This window comes from Oxyura jamaicensis, chromosome 2 (assembly GCF_011077185.1).
Source record: "Oxyura jamaicensis isolate SHBP4307 breed ruddy duck chromosome 2, BPBGC_Ojam_1.0, whole genome shotgun sequence".
NCBI classification, from domain to species: Eukaryota; Metazoa; Chordata; class Aves; order Anseriformes; family Anatidae; genus Oxyura; species Oxyura jamaicensis.
In genome coordinates, this window is record NC_048894.1 from 65,037,388 (window position 1) to 65,064,040 (window position 26,653).

Here is a 26,653-nt window from a genome sequence, read left to right on the forward strand (position 1 = left end):
TACATGCCAGCTTCAGACAGAACAAAAGAACAGTTACTCGCTAAAAAAATACTTCTAGGAGGGAAAAAAGGCACATTCGTACTCAGATCTCCTTCCTGATACTTTCAGTCAGAAAGAAAACCATTTGCTCATATATTTAAAAATTACCCCAAAAAAAGATCACCTATTCTTGTTGAGCCAACACTGCCAAGAAGCAGCACAAATCGCTGTGATGTGCTTCTGCTGCCAGAGCTACTTTTTCAAATGCACAGGGCAGAAGGGTTTCTGCAGCATTGTACTCAAACAGGCCTTCACCTGGGTCTTACTACACCACAGAAGCAACATGTAGAAGCAAACAGGTCAGGGATGCTGTGAATCAAGTCAGAGAACCATAGGAACACACAAACAACTAGCCTTAAGCTCTAAAAACAGCTCTAGCCACAACCAAGAACACAAGAAACTCAATACTTGAAACAAATGTGGAATGAAACCCACTCAGTGCAAAGGTGGCTGGCAGCTACTGCCCAAGCAGCTACCTTGGGAACTATTTATACCTCTGACTGAGCTGTGGTTGCATTTTCAACACAGGGCTTAACAAACTGACCAGATAAATGTTCTACTGGAAGTATATGAAAGTTAAATGCCCATCAAATAAATTACTGTACCTCTGCCTGCTGTGAATTACTGCAGCACTCACTTCAGTTTACTAGAAAGACTACCAATTATTTTGACAGTCTTTACTATCCTTTAAAACATTTCCCAGACATTATGGTAAAAATAAAAGGTTCAAAATTTAGTGAAAGAGCTATGAAGCAAACTCAAAACTCATGTCCTCCATCTATTGGTCAGCAATAGCTTCTAATTTAGCTCTGTATTGTAATTATCTTTTACTGAGGTTCTTGTACCAAGGCATAGAACCTGTCCCAAGCATATTTTAAAAGGAACAACATACGCACTTATAGACAGCCTGTCACTCAAAATATATCTGTTCTGAAAGCAAGGACTGGACGCTTCAGGTTCATAGGGATCAGTGAAGCACTACATGTCAAGCCCAGAGAACGCTGTACTTGAAAGCTATTAGCTGATGGTGGAGCCTGTCAAACACAGAAGATAAGGTAGCTCTGGAAGATTTTATCAATGCTTCAGAGCAAACAATGCTAGAACCCAGTTGTGAGTGAACTTGTGGGTATGTATGTGGCAGCAACCAACTTCAAACCTTAAAAACAATATGAAAAATGTAACACCGCATTAAACAGAGCACAGATAACATGAACTTCAAATATATTTTATTTACGTTACACACACCTTCCTTTTTGAAAAGGATACCAATATTGACAGTTGGAAAAGGGCAAGTTCAATGCAGTGACCAACCTGAGCTACGAAAAATCGGATAAAATCTTCACTGAGATCAGAAGTACACATACACAAGAACACCCCCCCCAAAATATGACATCTTAGAATTTTAGACTTCTTTACAACACAATGGAAATGATGCAAGACCAGCTCCATTTACTGTCTTTATGATTTTGAATACAGGACAGCATATTGATGCAGTAAATGTTTAAACTGAAAAAAAAAAAAAAAAAAAAAAAAAAAGCTCCATACACAGATTTTTGAATGAGATATATAAGAAGTCATCACAACAGCAAAATAGGATGGAACTGAAGAGGGTAGCAAAACAAACAAAAAATGACTTCCAGTTCATTGTTTGTCTCAGCACCATTACCACACTGAAAGAAAAGAAACAACAACACAAAACTTTCACACCTATTTATGTGTATTACCCCCAATTTTTGACCAAAATTCTAGCTGTTAGCACCAGTATTGTGTCAAAGCTAGACACACAGGATGTTCCTGAGGGATAAATTTGTATGCAACACTAACCTGACCTGCCTTGTTTTTACCCTGTGTAGCTTAACACAACCGAACTTATTTGTCCTTCTGTACTCATTATCTCAGAGAAACTGTTCTGGCTTGACAAGTTCTCCCTTCTTAACAGGAATCTCCATTCTGATTTTATGATTTTTTTTAAGCTGCATATCCCTAATTCAGAGGGTGGCAATGAACACAGAAAATACTTTTTTTATATATTACTTCATTAAAATAAAAATAGAGCTGATAGCTCATTGACATATATTTCTTTAATACATAAAGAGAAACACAAAGTTTAAAAGCATTAAGCCCACTGTTGTAACATGAAACAGCATGAGCCAAGGCAGCAATAATAGTCTTCTTGTGCTCCGCTGAGAGGGTCCATATAAGATTAAAGCTGACAAATCTCCATGGGTGCATGGTTCCAGAGAACTCATGTCTTAAACTTCTGGCTTTTATTAATACTACAAACAGCAAATGGAAGAACAAACCTTTGTTAAAGCAGATACACAAGATTATTTCAAGAAATGCCAGTGTTCCAACTCAAATCCATTAAGCTAAAGAAACACTCTCCGGAAGGCTGAGGCTGGAGACCAGGTCACTGTACCCAGCTAATCCTTTCTAAGCAGAGGTCTTTGCCCTCTGCGGTGTTTGTACCCACAGAACAAAACACAGTGCTTTCCTCAGATCAGGTATGCACTCAGCTAAGTTTGCAAGTCTATTAGAAAAGGATCAGTTTTATTTCTCAGGGTGCTTAAACTGGCTCTCAGCTTCTCCTCAATCTACTGCAAACTTGTCCACCTTCAAATTCACATATGAAGGGTCAGTAACTGGCTGGGCAACCTCCAAGGAACGGCACAGTTCAGAGCCAGAAAGAGCTGCCACTATCAGAGTGTGACCAAAGACCCATAAAAACAAACCATGCTGCATTGGTGCAAAAAAACATGAAAACAGAACAACCAACTTCACACTGGAACGCAACACTCCCTTTAGAATGTATTAGAGCTGCTTTTGGACTACAGTAAGAAAGGGACACCTAGCTCATGGACACATGTTCAGCCCTCTTTCTTTCTGCTCCTTGACTCATGCCAAAAAGCACCAGAAAGAAAAGCTGCAAACCCAAACCAAGCAGGAGGGGGTCATGGACCAACAGCACATACATATTAATCAGGAACAGCTAAGAATGAGACATATGGAGCAAACATGATTTTTCTGAAGAACTTCTGAGCATCTGAAGACATGAAGACAAAGTGGTAGTCAATCAGAAATGCTCCATAGAAATAAAAGCAATTATGCTGACATCTTTAAAGTGTGCAGGTTGCACTTTTTTGTGAAATACTGTACTGCAGCAAGTACAAAACTGTCGCAGAATGTTTTTTATAGGAAGGGATGCTGTCAGAAATCTGATTTAAAAATCAGTTGGGGGAAATGGGGAAAACAAATGTCATACAACTCTGATTAAGCTTATTGCCCCCAAACAAAGTAACCTTTTTTAATTCTGTCAGATTAGTGCCTCTGTCCCCTGTGGTCCCTCAAGTAGTATTAAACCCATTACAGGGGATTTTACAGATCTTAAGTAACCCTGAAAAATTTATCCCTGCCAGGTATATGTGACTTACATTTGAAAACAAAAGCAAAACAAAAACAAAAACCAACCAAACAAAAAAAGGCTACTGTAACACACTAGACCCTATTTATCACTGCATTATCTTGGGGTAAAACCATAGTCCACCAAATTAAGAGACTTTCCTGATACAATGCAGAGGTTTGTCCCTCCAGGTGAATGAGTAGAAGGTAAGTACAGCTGTCAGAGTTAATTATATTAAAGCAATCAACACAATTTTGTATACACTGCTTGCAACAATAAACATTTTTAAAAACCATCAGCTATGTTTTAGTGTTTATATTCAGAAGACCCGTGTTCATTTTTATTAAGTCAGGACTAGGTTACTTAAAATTGTGACACATTTCTACTTACATCAGAGCAAGTTAATACAAATAACAAGATGGGAAACTTGCTTTATATTTTCATTTTCCCTAAGTTTTCTGAAAGATGAAAGAAAGGCTCCTAAGAAGCAAAGTCCTACTTGCCTAAAGACAAGTCCAATAAGTACAGCTCCAAATAGTCCAAGGGACAAGTAACACTTTTTTTACATACAGGGTAGAGAATGCTACCATATGAATTAAAGAGGAAGATTAATAACTCTTGCCTTCCAGAAAACAAATAAAATGAAGTTTGTATCTATCATTTTAACCAGAAGCATTTGAAAAATTATTCACTGAAGGGCAGGTTATATTTTTAATACCTGGGCTGACAATAATGTGCAATTGAATTTCACCTTTCCAAACAGCTATAGGGAAGCATCATTTACACAGAAGCATTTGGTCCTCAGTTGCAACCTCCTTTCTTGTAAGTTTTTTCCACATGCTCTTGACAGGACTGCATATATTCTGGAGCACAGTAAAACACAACAACAGATCGGCTCAGCTCCAGAAACAATAGTCACATTTGTACTGCCCTATGAGGATGGATATACTCCTTTTATCCTTGAAACTATATGTCACTTAGTAGGGCCTGGTACTTCTGCACAGCCTTACTGAAAGCTTGGTTCTGCTAGTCAGTGACCAGAGGAGGAATTCCCCCAAACAAGAGCAACAAAGTATGCCACTTGGCTGAGATAGTACCACCCACATCACAATACAACTATTCATTGATCTGTAAGGAAAAACAAAAGCCTTGGAAGAATGTCTGAGCATCTGGGAAATAATGCAAGGAAGACTTCTCTTCTGCAAGCGTTCCCAACTTGCTATCACTAGGAAGAGACAGGTAGGAGATAAGCAGACTCTCCCATCTCTTCATTACTAGGAATTACTTTCCCAAATTGTTTATGATTTTTTGCTCTCTTCAGTGTTCAGGTTCAATGAAACAATGCCACATCAACTGGCTTCAACTACAGGAAGATGCGTTTGAGTAGTTGGGTCTGTGATATCTCTCTGGAACAGTGTCTTGGGCTAGGATGTTGGTCCATCTCCTGTGAGTGCTGTCCAAATGTATTATGGAAAGACTTCTTGAAGATGACTGGGTGACCTCTCCACCATGGAAAAAGATCCAGCTGTCAGTCAAGAGAGGGTCTCTTGTGCAGATCTGGGATGAACAGGCATCAGAAGAGCTAGCCTAGACCTCCTGGGGGAGGAGAGCTAAATGTCCTGTACTGAGGCATCTTGGACTTGATCCTGTTTTAGGTATGGCCTTGAACATTGCCCTGATGGACCTCTTTACTAACTTTTGTCCAATATGGGTCTCAAAACTGATTGTTGCCATAATTCATACTGGAGAAAAATGCATGCCACCATGAAAAAAAGTAATAACAATAATAAATGTACCTCTCTAAGCAGCATTTGAGTATAGGGATTGAAGGGAATTGCCAGGAAAACCCTATTTTGTTATAAAGCTGGATAAATATCCACACTTGTGTGTCTTTGTAGCTTAAGTTATTGTTTTTTTGATTCACTGTTTGATCATCTAAATGGAACCATTTTAATGGTGCTTCGTGTAAACAATTGCTAAGGGTTTGTTTCTGAGAGGTATAGTCTTTGACCAGATGCTATTGATTCTCTGCTAATTTGCATGGAAATTACAGCCCCTGGTTGTTTGTCAGCCCCAAATAGACAGACAACCAGGCTTAGAGCGTATTTTTATTAAAAGAGGATACTTTTAAAAAAAAAAAAAATACATTTTTTTCAGAAAAAAAGAAATCTCTGTATGCTTGTGAGGTATTTGATAAAGGAACACTGTAAAACTATATTTGGGAGATGACTTATGCAAGCCCTAAGGCTTCTTTATATAAGTAGATAAACTTCTTCAAACATTATTTGTGGTTAAGGGCAAAGACTTGAGCCATCTAAAGTTTCCTTCACATTCTCTCTCTATAGAAGAGCAATATAGCTTTGACAATATTAACCCCTAGACAGGTAAGTACCCTGACATCTATCTACAGGGGACAACAGCTACACAGAATGTTGAACCGTGGCCTTACTGCCACATGCCGATACAGTAACTACAATGCATTGCTATGCTTGGTAAGTAAGTGTTTTTTGTTTGTTTGTTTGTTTTCCTGGAATAGTCAGAGGTTTACTCTGGAGACATAAACATTACATTTATCCAAAGCATGAATATAGGAAGCCTTCCACTGCAAACAGTGGGAAGGTAATACTACCATCCTTCCATATCAGAAAGGGAGTGGGAAGAAAAAGGAAGGAGGAAGAGCACATTCTCTTTTGGTCTACAAAAATAGGAAAAGGATGAAAACATGGCTCTTCCTCCTTCTCTTACTACTTAACCTTAAATAAGGGACAGTGAAGAATTTCTTCCTCATATCTGATTTAAACCAACCATTTTTAGTTTAAAGCCATTACCCCTTGTCCAATCACTACACTCTGTAGCTGTAGGTCCCCTTTAGCTACTAGAAGGCTGCTATGAGGTCTCCCTGAGCCTTCTCATTTCCAGGCTGAACAACCCCAAAGTCACCATTTGTAACTTTCTCTGCTGCAATTTATTGCACAGTGTGAAGACAAATATTTAGCCGAGGCGATCGGCCCCGGGGCAGACGCATACTGCAGCGGAGCGGGTGATCGAAGCAGGGAGGGCTTTTTTTCGGCACCGAGGGAGCCACGGGGACCCAGCAGCCCTCGTGAGGGTGGCTGACGAAGCGTGGGCGGAGCCAGCAGCGCCTCTCCCCTGACGTTCAAAGGCGGCCGCTAGGGAGCGCGGCGAACAGGACGGGCAAATAGGGCGTGGCGCGGCAGTTAGCTCAGGCAGGGCAGAGCGTTCCGCCCCGCTCGCAAGAACAACTTATCTAACGGCTGTCTACCTATAGGTAAACCGCCATGGTCTCCACTAGGCGGAGAGCTCTTTCTAGAAAGTCTGAGTGCCTGCTCAAAAATGTGGCAGTTCAGGTCCCTGGATGCACAGAGTGCCTGAGCCTGTTGCTGCCATATGAGGGCAGCAGAGACACTGTGTGCGTGAGGTGTGAGCAGGTGGATGACCTGGTAAGCCTGGTGGCAGAGTTCGAGGTGGAGAGGTTGAGAGCCATCAGGCAGTGTGAGTGGGAGATAGACTGGTGGAGCAACTCCTTGCAAGGCCTGAAGGAAAGGCACCAGGGTGAGACACCCCAATTGGGTGGACCCCCTGCCCTGTCAAGCAGAGGGAGGGGACCTAGGAGATGAGGAGGAATGGAAACAGGTCCCTGCTTGACGTCACAGACAACCCCCCTCCCTACCCGGCTGTGCCTTCCCAGGTGCACAACAGATTTGAGGCCCTGGAGCTTGAGAGACCGGTGGGTGAGGATAAGGTGAAAAGTCTATCCAGGAGGATGCCTAGGGCGAGGAAATCGACTCCACCCCTCAAGACTGCCTCCACTAAGAAAGAAAGAAGGGCGATCATTGTAGGCAACTCCCTTCTCAGGGGAGCAGATGGCCCTATTTGTCAGCCTGACCCAACCCGTAGGGAAGTTTGCTGCCTCCCTGTGAAACATGGAATTCAAAATTAGAGAGTGACTGATTAAGAATAAATATATACACAACACTCATTGCTTGTGCTGTGCTGGGAAAATACAATGCTACATTTGTGATTTACTGTGCTTGTGCTGCGCTGGAAAAATGCGAAATGTACGTGCAAATACAGCATGAGAAGAATGCACAGAAGGAGTAAGGAGTAAGGAGGAGGACTAAAAGAAGGTCACACTTGCAAGATGCCTAGATAACAGGGGGCCCTTGGACCCTGGGAACAAAGACAAACCAACCTTATGGTTTGGACTGAGACCAAGGGCTCAAGCATGCGCAAGAAGATAAGGTGAAAAGTTCAACTCTGATGAAGACATCATACTTCATCCCGACAACCACCCGGACGACCACCAGAAAGGACTACACAAGCGCAGAAGGACTGATAAGATAATTAGCATATGAAGCGGGGCTAGGTGGAGCTAGGAAATGAATATGCATAGGTGTGTTGTGAAACTTAATGCATATGTAATATTTTAGGGGATAAAAGAGAATGCAAGTGAGCGAATTGTTGCGCACGACTTTGGCGGGACTACCCCCGTGCTGCCCAGCACTCAATAAACATACCTACTTTACAATCGTACTGATTGTGGAGTCTTTTCCGCAAATCACCTGGGGCCAGGGTCAGGGACATTGCCAAAAAGCTTCCTAACCTGGTTTGCCCCTCTGACTACTATCCTCTTTTGATAGTCCAGGCTGGCAGAGATGATATTGAAGAGAGAAGCCTGAAGGCTATCAAACGGACTTCAGGTACTGGGATGATTAGTAGATGGAGCAGGAGTACAGGTCATGTTTTCCTCCATCCCTACAGTGGCAGGGAGGGGTACAGAGAGAACCCAAAAGGCCCACCTGATAAACACGTGGCTCAGAGGCTGGTGCCAACACAAGAATTATGTTTTTTTTTGGACACAGTGCATTTTACTGAGCACCTGGCCTACTAACTGCAGATGGGTCCTGCCTATCTCTAAGGGGAAAACAGAAACTAGCACAGGAGCTGGCAGGGCTCATTGAGGGGGCTTTAAACTAGGTAAGAAGGGGGACAGGGATGAAATAAGGCTCATTAGAGGTGTGCCGAGAGAACAATGTCAGGGTCAGGGGAGAAGCCAACTGAAGTGCATCTACACTAATGCACACAGCATGGGCAACAAACAGGAGGAGCTGGAAGCCATTGTGCAGCAGGCTAGCTATGACTTGGTTGCCATCACTGAAATGTGGTGGGACCACTCCCATGACTGGAGTGCTGCAATGACTGGCTATAAGCTCTTCAGAAGGGACAGGCAGCACAGAAGGGGTGCTGGTGTGTCTCTCTATATTAGAGAGTGTTTTGATGTTGTGGAACTCGAGACTGGGAATGATAAGGTTGAGTCCCTGTGGGTTAGGATCGGCAGGAAGGCAAGCATCCTGGTCAGGGTCTGTTACAAACCACCAAACCAGAATGAGGAGACGGATGTGGAATTCTACAGGCAGCTGACAGAAGTTGCAAAATCATCAGCTCTTGTCCTCGTGGGGGACTTCAACTTCCCAGACATATCCTGGACATCCAATACAGCTCAGAGGAAGCAGTCTAGAAGGTTTCTGGAGAGCATGGAAGATAGTTTCCTGACGCAGCTGGTTAGTGAGCCTACCAGGAGAGGTGCCCTGCTGGACCTTCTGTTCACAAACAGAGAAGGACTGGTGGGAGGTGTGGTGGTCGGGAGCTGTCTTGGGCAGAGTGACCACGAAATGGTATAGTTCTCTATTCTTGGCGAAGTCAGGAGGGGGACCAGTAAAACTGCTGTCTTGGACTTCCGGAGGGCAGACTTTGAACTGTTCAGGACACTGGTTAGCAGAGTCCCTTGGCAGGCAGTTCTGAAGGGCAGAGGAGTCCAGGAAGGCTGGGCACTCTTCGAGAAGGAAATCTTAATGGCTCAGGAGTAGTCTGTCCCCACGTGCCCAAAGACAAGCTGGCCCGGAAGAAGACTGGCCTGTCTGGACAGAGAGTTGTGGCTAGACCTTAGGAAAAAGAAGAGGGATTGTGATCTTTGGAAAAGAGGGTGAGACACTCGGAAGGATTATAAGGATGTTGTAAGGATGTGTAGGGACAAAATTAGAAAGGCCGAAGCTCATCTGGAGCTCAATCTGGCTACTGCTGTTAGAGATAACAGAAAATGTTTTTATAAATATATTAACACACAAAGGAGGACTAAGGAGAATCTCCATCCTTTACTGGATGTGGTGGGAAACTTTGTGACGATAGATGAGGAAAAGGGTGAGGTGCTTAATGTCGTCTTTGCCTCAGTCTTTACTGGCAAGACTAGTTACCAGGATACCCAGTTCCCTGAGTTGGTGGAAGGGGATGGGGAGCAGGATGTGGCCCTCACAATCCACGAGGACATGGTTGGCAACCTGCTACAGCACTTAGATGTACACAAGTTGATGGGGCCAGATGGGATCCACCCGAGGGTACTGAGAGAACTGGCAGAAGAGCTGGCCAAGCTGCTTTCAGTCATTTGTCAGTAGTCCTGGCTATCTGGAGGTCCCAGTCGACTGGTGGCTAGCAAATGTGGTGCCCATCTACAAGAAGGGCCAGAGGGTTGACCCAGGAAACTACAGGCCTGTTAGTTTGACCTCAGTGCCGGGGAAGCTCATGGAGCAGATTATCTTGAGTGTCATCATGCGGCAGTTGCAGGGCAACCAGGTGATCAGGCCCAGTCAGCATGGGTTTATAAAAAGCAAGTCCTGCCTGACTAACCTGATCTCCTTCTATGACAAAATTACACGCTGGGTGGACAAGGGAAAGGCTGTGGATGTGGTTTACCTTGACTTCAGTAAGGCTATTGACACCGTTTCCCACAGCGTTCTTCTCGAGAAGCTGGCTGCTCTTGGCTTGGACTGGTGTACGCTTTGTTGGGTTAGAATCTGGCAGGGTAGTCGGGCCCATAGAGTCATGGTGAATGGAGTCAAATCCAGTTGGAGCCCGGTCACTAGTGGAGTCCCCCAGGGCTCAGTACTAGGGCCAGTTCTCTTTAATATCTTTATCAATGATCTGGATGAGCGGATCAAGTGCACCCTCAGTAAGTTTGCAGACGACACCAAGTTAGGTGCGCGTGTCAATCTGCATGAGGGTAGGAAGGCTCTGCAGGAGGATCTGGATAAGCTGGACCAATGGGCTGAGACCAATTGTATGAAGTTCAACAAGGCCAAGTGCCAGATCCTGCACCTGGGGCGCAACAACCCCAGGCAGCGCTACAGGCTGGGAGACGAGGGATTAAAAAGCTGCCTGGTAGAGAAGGACCTGGGAGTAGGTACTGGGTCTGGCTGGGATGTTAACTTTCCCTGCAGCAGCCCATACAGTGCTGTGCTCTGCACTTGCAGCTGGAACAGCAGTGGTATCACACTGGTGTTGTGGCTGCTGCTGAGAAGTGCTGGCACATCATCAGGACTCTCTCTGACCCTCCTAGGGGGTGGGCATAAAAGTGAGAAAGAAACATCAGCAGGGCAGCTGACCTAAACCAACGAAAGGGATATTCCATACCATATGATGTCACACTCAGCAATAAAAGGGGGAAAAAGGAAGAAGAAGGGAGGGGTGGGCTCTCATTGTGAAAACGTCTGTCCTCCTCCTGAACACTGGCTACGTGCGTTGAAGCCCTGCTTCAAGGACATGGTCAAGCATCGTGCATTTGTGGGAAGTAGAGTCATTTCTTTCCTCTGCACTTCCACATAGTCTTTACTTGTTTTGTTATTCCCTTTCCCCCTCCCTCTCCCCTTTTTTCCCTTTAGTTGCATTGTTTAATTAATAATAATATTTCCTTAATATTTTTTTTCTCTTTCATTAAATTATGCTTATCTCAACCCATGAGTTGTTCTTTCCTTTACTTCTTCCCCTCCTCATGTGAGGAGAGGGAGTGAGAAAGCGGTTGTGGTGTTCAGCTGCCTAGCACGGCAAAACCACCACAGGAGTTTTTAAGCGTAATTCCGCTGGATTTCACGAAACCATGAGAACAAATGGACACCCCACCAAATGATTCCTGCCAGGAATCCCATCAGTTTTTTATTAACATACTATCAGTGCTAAGTGTGAGCTTTGTTTAAAAATACATTTACAGTGCCTTTTCTGAGATCAATAACAGAGACAGTAATTATATAACCCAAATGTGCTGTAATGAACAATGCTGTGGTTTATTATGGGCATAGAAATAGATTATTTACTGTCTCCAGCTCTAAAATTGTAACATTATGTACAATCTTCTAAACATTTGCTTACCCATTAAAGCAATCCTTAAATATTTTTTCAGGAAGTCTAGTATGTACAATGAATCTCAATTAGTCAATAAATAACAGCTCACAAGCCAGGTAAGAAAACATTGCCACAGTTTAGAGCTTTGCAAAGCAGTGAAATACTTTAAAACAAAAGGAGTTGAAAAAGAGAGAACTGTTACAGTATGTATACCCGTGTACGTATCAGGACATACATCTATTCAGCACTTGAATAGATAAGGCTTCCTCTGAAATCTGCTCTAGGGAACTAAGATCCCTAAAATCAAAATCTTCCAAAACATTTATGACATGTACCACAATACCTTGATTTTGAGAACTATCTACATAACTACAGAATGAGAGATGATAGGCAAATCATCCCATTATGATTCCCTGTTTCAGGCTTATTTATTTTTAACTCAGCTTTCTAATTTAGGTTCCTCTCTCTGCTACAGAGTATTTTAAATGGAAGTAATGGTTCAAATGAACCAGTAACATCTATTATGTACTCACAGGTTTATTGTTAACACAGAAAAAGGCTGTGCTCCACTGCTACCAGTTACCTTTGAAGTCAGTACAACTCATTAGAAACTGTGCAAGTAATGTGGGTCCTTCTTAAATAGGTTTCAAGATTACCACAGTTTTTGATCTATAGCTAAGGAGCTCTACTGGCAACTATTAAGAGATGTAAAGGAACCAAAGGTATTATTTACTCAACCCTTTATTAAATTCCACATGTTTTCAGGGAAGACCAGACCCCTCACTAACCATAAAGGACAAGAATTTGTCTGTCCCCTAAGAAAAATCACTCAAATAGAAAAAGAGAGGCCTGTGAAGCTCTTTGTATCCTCAAGCTTTTCTTCTGCCTTCCCAAATCCCCCGAAAAGCCATAATCATAAATAGTTTTAACATATTCAAATATAAGGTATCTGGTGATGTTTTACGCAGAACATGGCACCATTCAAATATAACTGCTGGTAATGTGTGACACATTTTCTATCTGCAGATTATCTGTGGAGAACCTGTTTGTTTTTCCAAGATTGGCAGCATACAAAAAATAAAAAATAAAATTACAGTGCTTGTGATTTCTGTCACACAATTTCTGACAGCTTCACAAAAGCTAATATCCATTAGCATCTCAACAACAAACTGTTTCAGTCTGGTTTACTACATGACACACCTACAATGTAGGGTGGGAAATATGACCAGGTTCCCAAAATGCAGGAGACTTAGGGCCTCATTATTTGTTTTTCACTATTCAGAAGACAGAGTCTAAGCCTTGATTTTAAGTCCTCTGTGCTATCTGCTGCTACCTAACATTAAAGGCATTTGCTTGTGAGTGAAGAAAAAAATTGTAATACTGAATAGAAGTTTTATGCATGCAAAGCCAACCAAACTAGATTCATAAGTCATACTAGAAGCAGCAAAATCATGAAAACCTAAGATAAAATTAACATCAGTCTCTGATTTAACTGGATAACAGTAGCTTCTGTGATATTCTTTCTTACTGCAGGATTCTCTCTCTTTTCCTAATCTTCCTTGTCTCAGATAATCCCAATCACCATTAAAAAGTGTTATTTGCTTCAGAATTTTACAAATCAAAGGTAAACACCACCACACTGAATGTATTAAATGTGGAGAGAAAGACACACCTGAAATGTTCTGCCAAATTTCTGAAGTTACTCTTCTGCTGCAGTCAGCAAATACTGGGACTAGATTTTTTTCCCCACTGAATCACAAAAGTATCATAGCTGTTTCCAAAATACCTACCTGTTCACACATGCTGTAATTATGCATTGCTCAACATGCTAGTAGTAATTAATGCTCATGTTAATAACTGATGCTAAAACATCAATCTCTGCAGTACCAAGGTATCATTTCTGATCATACCAAGATCATCATTTCTGCTGAAAGGGATGATATCAGACAGTCACATTCTCCTCCTGCAAGACTGCCCTCTCTGCTGATTTATTCAAAGGTGGTGTTGTTGGCTTGTTGTTGCTCAATGGTCTACTGTAAGGCAATACAACTGCTGAACCCCAACAGCTTCAATAATTAAAGACAAATGAAATGTAAGAGAATTGCTGACCAGGTGAACGCTCTTAGAGCCTCATGGACTGTACTAAGGACTAGAATAGTGTTGTGGTTTTGTTTTTTTAAAAATTTTATTTGAAAGGAAAAAAAAATACGTCTTTTCCATACTGCTTTTTATTCTGAACACAACAAAATAAAACTAACAGTCTGCAACTTAATTAAGTGTTCTGAAAATGTGAAGAATTTAAAGATTGTTCCTTCTTAGACCCAATACAAAACATCAGAAGTACATTTTCCAGCAGTTACTTACAGACAACTAGATTACTCTAAGCCAGGAAAATCTGTTACAGCTGGCTGACCGATGTGCCATCCAAAAGACTGTATTTTACACTATTCTAAGTGTACTAATGTTAAGTCAATCTAAATGCATAGTCTGTCTGAAAGTGAGCCACTTGAGAGACTCTAAAGTAGATTTTCAAATATCAAGTTTTACCTCTCCAAAGATGCAAAATCAAGCCCATGTTCATACAAAACAATAAGGTGCATGTTTGACTTGCTACAAATCTCTTATCTCCAAGGATGACAGTCTTCTTCTATTTTCTTACCTGTCCTAGCACTCAGAAGGCACTTTGACAGTGTTGTTGTGCTGATTTACATATAAAACTAGCAATGAATTTTTAAATTGCAAAAGAAATTAAAGTCCAGTTAGCGGAAGGAAAAACAACCATTAGGCTACTGTACAATCCACTGGCTCTAGACTGATATATAAACTGCTTAAGAGTTCAATTTTGAACTTAAATCCACTCTTGCTTTCACACAGACTTAACGATCTATCACAGAACAAAGCTGTTCACTGGGTAACTAGGTTTTATGTCATCATTAAAGAACTGTTTTCAAGAACAGGAATGGATAAAATATGAAAGGGAAAACTATGATAAGTTCACAGTAATTTTAATTAATGGTAAAATGAAATTTGTCTTCATCTAGATGACTAATTAACTATACTTGAAATGTAAACTTACATTCTACTCAGACTAAGTGCCTCTACCTGTAATAGCAGAATAGTCATAAAGCAACATAAAATATTTATGAGGCATATAGAAACTTCAAATGATATCTTACAGCTTGAAATAGATTTCTTCACTAGTGACACTATCATTTAGATTACAGCCTCCTCTCTAACAAGATACTGTGCATCTGTCATAAAATTATTTGTCTGTTTTCTTATTAGTTCATAACCCATTAAAATGAAGTTTTCAAGACGTATAATCACAGCTAACATCTTCCCATCAAATGAAGCGACATTAATTCCAAAAATAGTTTTATTCTTCTGTGTGACCAAGGAACATAGCCACAGGTTTCCCTCCAGGATGCTTGACAGCCTAGATGCAGTTACAAAGACCCTAAAATTAAACATATTTTCAAAGTTCCTTCTCAAAATACACTTTTTAAAAATATATATATTATTATAAACAAAAGTAAGAAAAAAGGGGGAGATCAGAAACAAGAAACTCATCACTTCCTGCAGATTCAAAACTGTAAAAACTGTGACAGTGGCAATAGTGGAGAACTACCCTCCTGTTAATGAACAGGCATTCTATTGATATGCAATGGTCCCATGCTTTCTAGTGTTATGCTCATAGCAAAACCCAGAAGTCTTGATGCATTGATTAAAACTAACAGGGGTGTAGGGGGAGAAGAGAACATGCCATCGGCATGTCATCAGCAAACATCATTGACAATGTTACAGAAGCCAAGTGATAGAGATTGTTGTTCCATCTCACTCAAAGTGTTTCTGAACAGCAGAAAGTTTGCTTAAATCTCTGCCACCTCTAACAAGCTTCTCTGCTATGTTCTTGATTTTATAGATTTTTTTGCTTTTATCTAGATAGAGATTTATATTTTTTTTTCTTCATTGAATTTGGATAGTAGTCAAGAGTAAAAATAGTAAGATTATTTTAGTATTTTAAATTTTACTAAGTACCATAAAGGGAAACAGAAAAACGAAGCACGTTTGAGTTCACAAAGTTTTCCTGAAAGCAGGTAAGTCATAACTAACAGGAGAATCAAAGAATTAAAGTAATAAAGACAGGGAGACATAAGCAAATATATTGACCAGTAATAATTAATTCCAGTCAAATATAAAGGAACAGGCCGTTTCACAATCTTATTTGATGTGCAGTTCAAAGACTTTTTGTAGCCTCAGACACAGAGGTTACCACCTGCACAGCATCTGCAAATATGATTAACAGTATATTAACAAATTACCCTAAGTTCAATTACAATGAGAAGTATTAATCTATAGTAACTGCCCATATGCAAACCCCTACCCCAAAGTAAACATGAAGCTCCTTACCTTATCCCTCAAGGGTAAATTAGAATTACCTCACGTTTATCATGGAGTAGAAATATATATTCAGGTAGTACCCGTTACAACAATGTTTTGTGATACACTAATTTTCATACCATCCTCAGCTGATAAAACAGCTGATGTTTGCATGTCTAACATATTAGAAGTGAGAAGATAGAAGACTTTAAGCTATTTTTTAAAATAATTTTCACAAAGGTATCAAAAGCCAATACATTTTATTTCACGTGTTCAACCAACAAACGTACCTACAGTAATGAAGCATCTCCCAAGACATTTCTGAAACAACATTTTGAAAGCGTTAAAGTGTTTTGACATCTGTAATTTTCCCAGACATGTATACCCCATTTTTCATTTAGGCAAAAATATTCACCAATTTCGTTTAGAAAGAAAAATGCTGAGAAATTTTCCATTTGTAAAAAAAAAAAAAAAAAAAAAATATCTCCCTTTAATATACTCCTTACTTCAGTCAGCTCTGTACTCTTCGCAAAGTTTTCTGGCAATCCTTTGAACTCACATAAACACAGAACATGTTTACAAACAATAAAAATTGAGCTTCGCCATAGCTAAATGTTGTGAGATTTCTGGAAAGCAAGCAGATCGCAGTTTGTAACAGTTCACTTTGAAATGTGGTAGAATGGTGAAGAATTAAGCAGAAGTTCTATCAAACTTTAACTTCCAAAGCAGCTGTCTTTCCACAAACGTCTCATGACATAAGTTTCTAGAGTCAGGACAGGTTTCTAAGAACTGGTGTCCCATTCATTCCAAAGCTCATTTCTAAGGCAGAGCTTTAAGTAAGAAACTGCATATGACAACTAGAAGTTGTAAAGAACTTAAAGAATGAAGTGTCAGGCAAAAACAAAGTCACCATGTAAAATTTGTTAAAATTCACTTTCACTTCCGCCGATTCAACAGCTTGGGGAAGATCCTGTCACACTCTCCCTAATCTTCAGCACAGTGAACAATGACATAAATCACTTGTTTCGCTCATTCTAATACAGTGATTTTACCTTCTTTAGGTGTCTTCTACACCGTACTCATTTATTTGCTATGCACATTCTGACAGGCTTTCAGCTCCTCATAGGCTTTGGAAAGAATATGTTAAGAAGTATTCAAAATTCATCTTTTCACAGCTAAAACCAGTGTCAATAGGAGACAGCTCCACTCTGATTTGAGTGCATGAAAGCAACTCAACATCACATCTCTTCCACTCTGACATATCCCTGGGCGACTACTTACATGTGTTCTTGGTACTGCTCTCAACCAAGAGCAGAAGAACTGGCCACAAGAAAACACCAGGGCTTTTCTATGAAAAACAGACTGGAGATTCTTTGAGCCTTACCCCAAAATAGTAAGAGTTTAAATTGTTGCAAAAAATAAAAGTTAACAAAGGCAATGATTGTCCCTTGATTCACCGCAGTAGTTCCTCTGAACTGAAACATCAGTGAATAGTTTAAGGCCAATATTACTTTCCTTAAATATATCATCTAGAGGTAATATTGAAGCAATTTTTTAAGAATGGTTACTGTTTTGTAGGTGGAGGGAAGTCTTTTACTTTTCCAGATATGGCAGTTTCATAAATATTTCTAATTGACAAACTTCATAATGATGAGCACTTTCTGATTTTCTTGAAAACCAAAGGAAAGTATATTTAAGATAGGAAGGCATACAGCTTCAGACAGATCCATAAACAGATTAATGTGCTACAGGACAGGTCTACAACATGTTACTATAGAAACTCATAAAAAAAACAGTCCCTTCTAGCATCAGAAAAATGCATTTTAAATATACCACTTCTTCCACAACTGAACTTGGTACTTACTGCTTACAAGTTGGTGAACATTTTACGGAAATGTATTTTGAGAATTTATTTATCAAGAATTCTAGTAAGGAGATTAAGTCATCAGTTACAATATGTATCACTTGTTTTTGTTTCTGTGTTTATTTATATTTTACTGTAACTTAAGTAAATACTGAAAGTTTTATTACTATAGTAACACCTGAATAGAGAAACCAACAAATAAAGTAGACTTCGGTCCTGTGTAAATAAGTACTGTAAGTTGAACAAGACTTTGACCCATAAAGCTTTTTTGCAGCAGTAATCTCTACTTTATTTCATGCACTACAGTAACAGCTATTAGATGTCATAAAAAAAAACAAGCCCACGAAGTTAAGAGGATCCAGTAGCTGGATCCCCACTCCACAGTATTTATTTGGCTTTTCCAGCTTTGGATCTAATCACCTTTCCGAAGTGCAGATGCCTTATCCAGACCTTCCTCCTCTGAAGAAAAGCCCTGAAATTCGGCTGCCTGGGACCTGACATGTGCTCTTCAGCATTCTCCACAGCACTGTAACAACCAATTCCCAGAAGGTCACCTTTGCAGGCACTGTTGTTTTCAGTTTTCATCTTCAGGAACATCAGATTCTATATAAGCAACTTATTTCCCTTTCATAAAACCTTATTTATTACTTTAGATAGCCCAACATACACACTAATCAAGCTTTTTGGTGCATCTCTCTAATAACCTCCCTGTTTGCTCAAAAAAAAAAAAAAAAAAATAGGCATCTCACAGGAAAACTTATTCTCCAGCACTCCATTTCATTTAGTGTCCATGAGGTCATCCAACCTTTTCATCTTTCTACTAAGAAAACAAGTTTTCTTTACCAAAAGGCTGAATGTTCCAGTGATTACATGCCAGAAGATGGGCTTTTCCCTAACTTAGGAAAATCATCCACCCAGCAGTGCCAACGTGAGACTAGAAAATTATCATTTTTGGTTCACATATTAGCATTTAGATCCAGTACAGAGATAAAAAGATGACAGACACACAGCAGACAAGCTCAACTTTCAACATGTTTGCCTATATCCAGGTAACCTCTAGGTTGGAAGAGACCTCCCAGATCACCGAGTCCAACCTCTGACCTAACACTAACAAGTCATCCACTAAACCATATCACTTAGCTCTAAATCTAAATGCCTTTTAAAGACCTCCATGGGATCAAAAGCTCGGAGTTCAGGGGACAATGGGGGACAATGGGAGACAGAACTCAAGAGGTCTGGAAGGTTCATCTTCATGCCCAAAGCAGGATCTAGAAACTGATGATATTCAGATAGAGCCTTGAATAACCCATCCTTAAAACCTTTCACACTGATTCTGTGACTTCTTCAACCACCTCTTCCCTCATCAGATTCCCTATACTAACTCATGAACATCTGTACATTTTTCCCATGAACTAACAATGGGCTCTGATAAGAAATTGGCAATAAATTAAAACTGAGTAGCATACTTAAAAAGATTAATCATCTTGTTTCTTCAGCAAAAAGCTGAAACACTCTCTGCAAAAGACACTTAATATATAATATGTTCAACAACTATATTCACCATGATTAGATTGTACAGACATTACTCCATACTCAAGAGAACAACCTGCCAGTGCAGGGCTACTCAGGTGAGAGAAGATTAATCCTAATGTTAAGTCACATTTATCAGCTTAGACTCCTCATACAGAAGATAACGAAGTTTAAATATTGGTTTTACATTATTGACATTCATTTTCACTAGGCATGCTCACTCCTTTTAGCTAAACTACAGCTGTTAATTTGACTAGTCATAACCTGTGACGATGACCAAATTACCACAAAAAGCTTGCAACAAATTTTATAAGCTCTCTGCAAAAACTCTTATTATTGAATGTATGCCAACAGACCATTCAAATTTGGCACAGATTGAACAAGCATCTCTAAAATTCACTAAAATCAGGCTTCTTCCTTTTTACACCATTTCATAAAGATCATCTCATATTTATTCACCCTTTGTTCACCAACATTACAAATGCAGCCTTGGCTGAGAGGAAAACACAATTAAAACAGAAGACAAAATTCCCATCTGGAATTGTCTGTATTAAAACACTTGGCACAAAATTCAAGAAAGACAGTTTGGGGAATGAGGTCCTGTATTTGCCAAATAGTTTGTTGAGCAGTTCTGGCCACATGTTCCCTAGAGCACCCAAATGGTATTCAGATAACAAGGACAGATATTGTGGTTTACCACTACAGTCAAGAGCAATGGAGAGCACAAGTGAGCATGTTCAAGTGAGCAGTGCAAAGCTGCTTTTAGAGATATCTAAGCATAAGATGCTCTTTTTGGAAATACAGTGTTATTTAATTCTTAATTAGGCTACATAAATATGGACCTAAACCTATAACTGCAGCAACTAAAAGCTCTTTGCTACTAATTCTAGACTGTTTCCAGAGCCCTGATTTCTCTTCAGTAAAGCGCAGGCTAGGTCCTACCCCACAATCAGCTGCAGTCACATTCTCTGCTCATTGGTGGAGCAGGGACCATTGCTGAGCCAGTGGAACCGACCCACTCTTTGAATTAGGACCATCAGCTGTTAGAACAGGGAGCTGGGGGCAAACCACAGAAAGAAGATCTGCAGAATCCCAACTCAACACCGCTGCACTGCACATGAACAGCCATGTTGTATCAGAGATCAGATACCTACTTGCTTGCATAATTTCAAATACAGCATAATTTGACTGCAAGCAGCAGACTGGGATCAATGTTTCTTGAAATTAATGACAAGTGCCAGTTTCTAAATGCATTTTAAAGCACATCCTTACTGACTTTGCAGCCAAAGCAACCATTATCTGGCTTTTATTCAGAATTCATCCAGGTCATTAACTATTTTTTGATAAGCAACTTATCCTGACCCAAGAATACTGTTAAGTGATTACTGTTAAAACATTAAGAATCACTGTTTAGATATGGCTACAAAATAACAGCATAAAGCATCTAGTAAACAGATGAAGTTAATGATGACTCTTAACTCAGCCTGCATTACCTCAGAAAAAGGTTTCTCTGCATCTTGGAACATTATGTAGCAAATTTAGTGATAATCTATAAATAAAGATGTCTTGCTCTTTATCTTGTTAATGAACCTTTACCTCCAGTGGTACAGTGGTACAGCCCTAGATATATTTAATTTTGTCTTAAAAGCCAAAGCAGTAGCAAAATAACATATTAAGTTGCAGATACAATTCTGATTAATCATTCATTGTGCTCAAAAACAAATTTAGATAGATGAGTGCTAAGCTTATGACAGCTCAGCACAGCCTTGCATTGGAGAAGTGTGCAGCTGTGTTAACTTGATATTAGCAAAGATCGTCCTTCCTCAAAGGACTAAATTGTTCCAAGCTTTTTGTACCATAGGTAGAGAAGGCATTTGTCAGGACAGCCCATAAATAAGTGCTAACCACTTTCCTTAGCACTGCATGGGGCCTTGCTCTCGGAGCTAATGGGAAGAAACAGATATGAAGTGGTATGTTACAGCCTCCTTCACCAGATCCCTTGGGGAGTTAATGAGCAGGCACAGGAAGCAGAACTGTGCCTACCTGCTACAAAATATCAGAATTCTGGACAGGAATGCTCTGCACTCTGCCCATGCTGTTCACTGGAGTGAAGGGTAGACAGACTGACCTTAGGAAGTTCCTTCTGACAACAGGTATTGATCAGCAGTTCACTTGGTGGAACTCTGAAGCCTGTGGAGAAGACGAGACCAATCTCCTACTCCCTTCTCCCCAGGAAAACAGCTTTAAAATGGCTTTGTTTGGACAGGAGTGGAGGAGGGAAGAAGGATAGATTTGTTTTGTTTTTATTCAGGTATTTGACACATCTGCCACAGGAAGAAGGAACAAGAACTGATAAGCAGAATCAACAGATAGCTACCCAAATGTCAGACTTGGTATTTTGCCCGTTTAATATGACTCATATGGACAATATTACTATTAACAGAGGTTAGGAGGAGTATAATATTTTATCCACTACAAGACCCATGACACATACTGTGCATACACTGAAGCCTACTGTAGTCTCACAAGAAAAAGCATCAAACTGGTTTCTCAGTTTTGTCAGGTATGAGCATCTGTACCCTAAGAAGCCTCTTCACAATCCTACTCACGCTCCAACGAACTACAATGTGAAAGGGACAGAGACAAGAAAGTAGGTAAAAAAACAACACCTAATTTAAAAGGTTTCATCTTCTTCCACACAAGGCTCTATTCTAGTCTCTTACCAATTCTGGGTAAAAGAAAATCGGGACAACCAGAATACAGAAGGCCTTCTAGTGAGCACATACATGTAACGTTTTCTGCAAATAAAGCAATACTGGAGATCTGATCATGGATCAGTGAAATACATCTTTACCACAGCTGAAAATGTAACTGCATAAAGACAGCAAAGCTGATATTCACCGGCTAGCTATGACATATGTTATCAGGCACAACATGGCACTGTGTTCTGCCTCTGGGTGACAGTCAACTGACAATACTTCCCTCATGCTGTCCTGGTGACCCCATGTAACATATTAGTTGCTTAACATGCTTATGATGACATGTCCATGTGGTAACAGAAGGTCTGTAATTTTTCCTTGTAATTCTGTTCTCCCAGATGATTAAGACCAGTGGTTTAAACCAGGCAGACCCATGCCCTCACCCCCACAGAAACATTTTCCACCCCTGCCCCATGCAAGTTTCCATGGTTTACCATGAGGATACCACCACACACATAGTTGATTTAGTATTCAGTATGGGGATGGGAACATCTGTCACCAAACGCTTATAGAAATACTGCTTATGTGGGTTAGGCCATGGCCTCCTGAAGCAAAGCAGCTGCTGACAGGTAAAGCACCTTATCAGAACTGAGAGTTTCCTGCCTCACTGAACCCCTTCAGCCCCTTCCCCCTTTCCCACACCTCTTTTTTCCCCTTTACAGTTATTCTGAATAGTAAATTCAGTATCAGCCTGAATGACAGCTATCCTTCAATCTGTCCACATGGACAAAACATAACAAGTTAGGAACAGCTCCAAGCAGTAAGAAAATCCATCACTTTTTCTTGTAAATTCTTCTTTCACTTTTTGAAACATTCTTACTTCAATGCAGTCCTGACCTGAAACAAATGGACTAGCACATTGATAAATATAACAGTACCATAAAAACAAAACCATTGTGGGAATATGTTTTGCCCACAGTGCATAGTGCATCTTTAGTGCACAGACCATAGTGCATCTGGATGATCTGGAAGATTGTAGCCTTTTATTTGTTTCCATTTACAGCCAATGCATTCAATCTCTTTTACACACAACTGTTTGTGTAAAGAGGTCTATCTTACAAACAAACATTCGGCTTTATACGCTCTTATAAGCTCTCCTGTGCTGTTTCTTTTCAAAAAGAAAACTGCAGACATGACACAGAAATCACAGAGCAAAACATTAAAAGTTCAACCCTCATAACAGTCCAATCTTCCTCTTTGCTCACTCAAATACATGAAGTCTGAAATTCATGATTAAAAATAGATTGTCCATGAGAAAACAAACCACTGGCATGTGCAGCAAATTTACTCTAAAAGCAAATTATAATAATTAGTATCCCAGTAGCCAACAGCCTGTAGAACTTCTACTGTTGAGGTGAAGTACACGAAGCAGTACTACCACAACCCAGTAAAGAGCATGTATGCCAAGCAACTCAAACTGATCACCTACCTAATTGTGCCAGATCTGCCTGGTTTGCACACTTCTGATTCACAGAAAACCAGGACCATCTATTTACAAGACTGTGTTGTAATTTTAGCCTCAATGACTCTGGATGATTACACCAACATTGAAGTAAATACAAACATAGCACTACTGCCAAAGAACAGAACCATCACAATCAAAATAGAAAGATTATGGGTGAACAAGCAACAAAGAATAGTAAATATTATTGATCTGATATCAGGCTGAAAAAAAAAACTTGCACTGACAGGAAGCAGCAAGGCATGACAAATCAACCACACTAATCACTAACTATATGCAGTTATCTTATTGCTATCTTACTATTTTTACTCCACAAAATATACAGGAGCTGGTCTGATAACACTAACACAAAGTGAGGAGAAAGATTTAAATTAGAGAACCACTGCTAAAATTTCTCACTGTAGAGGCTCAACTCAGCTTTGCAGGAGAAAATGCAAATGACCAGTGTGTCTTCTTGCATATGTTACATTTCATTTCAGTATTTACATAGCACCCATGTGAAGGATGACGAAATTATATTACTGGGAGGAGAACTTCAGTGTGCACAGGTTTTATTCATAAAAATATAAAAACAAGACAAAAAAAAAAAAAGGCCTTTGACTCCCCCCAAACCCAACTTTCACAGAGTTGCAGCGTTGCTTCAGTTCTTCTCAAAAGATGTATAAAGTCAAACTTCCCCAGGCTCTGAACTACTACCTATGCTTTAGGAAGGTGACACATTTGATTAGCAGCACATCTAAGGAAGCACATCTTAAGGAACTACAGAAATATGCAACTGTCTCCACACATTCATTATATCATTTTGTTTACAGAATGCATACAAATAAATGAACATGTAAACAATTGCAATACTGTAGAAGACATTGCTGTCTAGCTCTGAAACAGCTGCCTTAAAAGCATCTGCTGGGAATAAAGATAAACTTCAGTTCCTGCAGCATGTTATTTGACTCTTCAGCTCCTGCTAGCAAAGCAAGACCATCTATCAAGGCTTTCTGATCAACTTTCTGTGGGCGTGCCTTACATCCTCCCCTGTCCTTCTCTCAGTAGAGGTTCTAGTTGTATAGAATAGGCAAGATGCCCAGTGCTTGCTAGCGGTTGTATGCTTGCTCCCGGTAAGATTAAAAAAAAAACAAAAGTCACACAAATGAGGCAAGAGAAAGCCCCGGTACTCACTTTCCTTAACCTGCCTCTGTAATATCTCTTGGCTTTACTGTGAAGGACTAAAAAATAAATAAATAAAAATTAGAAATAAATAAATAAATAAATTAGTACAACCCATGACAAAACAGACAAGAAAACCCTTCTGAATGCCTTCTTCATCCAGTCTTTCTTCCCTGCAGCAAGCTTGCACTACCAATCCAAGCAAGAACTATTACAGCACATTAAAAATTAATCAGGCGTATGCTGCAAGTCTTCTCTTGTTCATGATGTACCATGTAGTTTCAGAAAATAACAGAAAATAAGTGACAAAGACAGGATTCCCCTCAGTTCACCATTGTGCATAACTTATACACCTAGTTTCACATTGATTTCAGTCATCTTCCTGCTCTGCTGACTTCAGAATATGATATCACTATATGATAAAGAAGCAGGTATCTGTGATTTGTAGTATAAGAGAACATGCATTTGCTAACTATGGACGGGGACTTTAGGCTGTCCCAGGGAAAAAAATAAAATACTACAATGTGTTCAAAGAAGGTGTTAAACAAATAAGAAATAATTCAATAATATATTGTTGAAGCTACAGGAAAAGTAATGCATCTAATTCATGTCTCTGCCAGTAGCCCCCCCCTTGTCACACACAGAAGTTCCAGGGCTGCAAAAGCTACCTTGCACTGAGTTTCATTTACTTTATTCTGGGTTGTTTCTGCTTGCAATCATTTTGTGTTTGGATAACTGAAAAAAAAAAAAGTTATCAGTATAATGGATAGCATCCTACTGTTTATTTTTTGGGAAAGAGATGGGTTGAGTTTCTTCACCTTCAGATGTTTGCATATAGACAAAGTATCTGAATAAAAGAAAAATAGTCCAGAACAGCTGTGTTCTCCAGCTTCCCCACAGAACAGTTCGTAATGGTCCAAAACAACTAATATTTCTAACCATGTTTTAAATCTTACCTCAGCCTTTCTTCTTCTTTCTTACGAAGGCTGAAATCTCGCTGAACCACCTGCAGCACATGCTCAGCTTCTTCATCAGTCAAGCCAGAAAGATCCAGTTTTCTCCCCATTATATACTCTGCACTGGATGTGAACAACTATGAGGAATATCTGAAAACAAAACCATGAACAAAACACAACATAAATTGAAAGTACTGATATTTTTCCCTGATTGTGTTAAAATCACAGGTACTTCTCCGCAACACAAAGAAGGTTTCTCCATAAATATTAGAGATGATTCACTGCAGAACTTTTTTTTTTTTAAAGTCCCATGTGTTGAAAGGAATCACCTTCAATTTTAAAATGAAATGCAGAAGATCTATTATTTGTGATATTAAATATTGAGAGAAGACTGTAATATTGCCCTCAACAAGAAATACATTAAAATGACTGAACTGAAATTAGGTTTAGAAATTTCTTAAGATTTTATGTCAGCAGATTGTAAAACTGTTTGCAAAATGCAACCCGTGAGACTGTGCATGAACCAAGAACAAATTATTCTTTAACAATCACACGTGTTTTGTACTACCAACTAAGGATCAGGAATTATTTTAAAACACCATAGAAAAAGAGTAAGCATAGACATTTCAAACACTTTTCCCAGAGCTACTGGAAAGATTTAGATGTCCCTACCACTACAGTATCATTGTTTCCCCTTCCTGTGAAAGGCAACTGGATAAAAAAGTGGTCAATGTTATGCGTGAATAGAAGGTATTATGAAGTTTGAATTAGAGCTTAGTCCATTTATTTCATTAATGAATTACCATCAATTTGTTCCAATTTATTTTCTTGTGACCTAGTTGTGTTGAAAATTTGTAAACTCAGCTCTAAGAATTAATTTCTACAATTTGATTTACAGAGTTATTTGGGCAA

At 39.8% G+C, this 26,653-nt stretch overlaps 1 protein-coding gene across 8 annotated transcripts in view; it reads right to left on the reverse strand.

Annotated features, from left to right (window-relative positions):
• MYRIP (myosin VIIA and Rab interacting protein) overlaps positions 1-26,653 on the reverse strand; it is a 253,560-nt gene that overhangs the window by 216,423 nt on the left and 10,484 nt on the right. For all 8 annotated transcript variants that reach the window (XM_035316293.1, XM_035316294.1, XM_035316302.1 and 5 more), the window contains exon 2: positions 25,742-25,891. In XM_035316293.1, coding sequence (XP_035172184.1) covers positions 25,742-25,851 — 110 coding nt within the window. In that variant the 5' untranslated portion in view covers positions 25,852-25,891. The remainder of the gene's footprint in view (positions 1-25,741; positions 25,892-26,653) is intronic.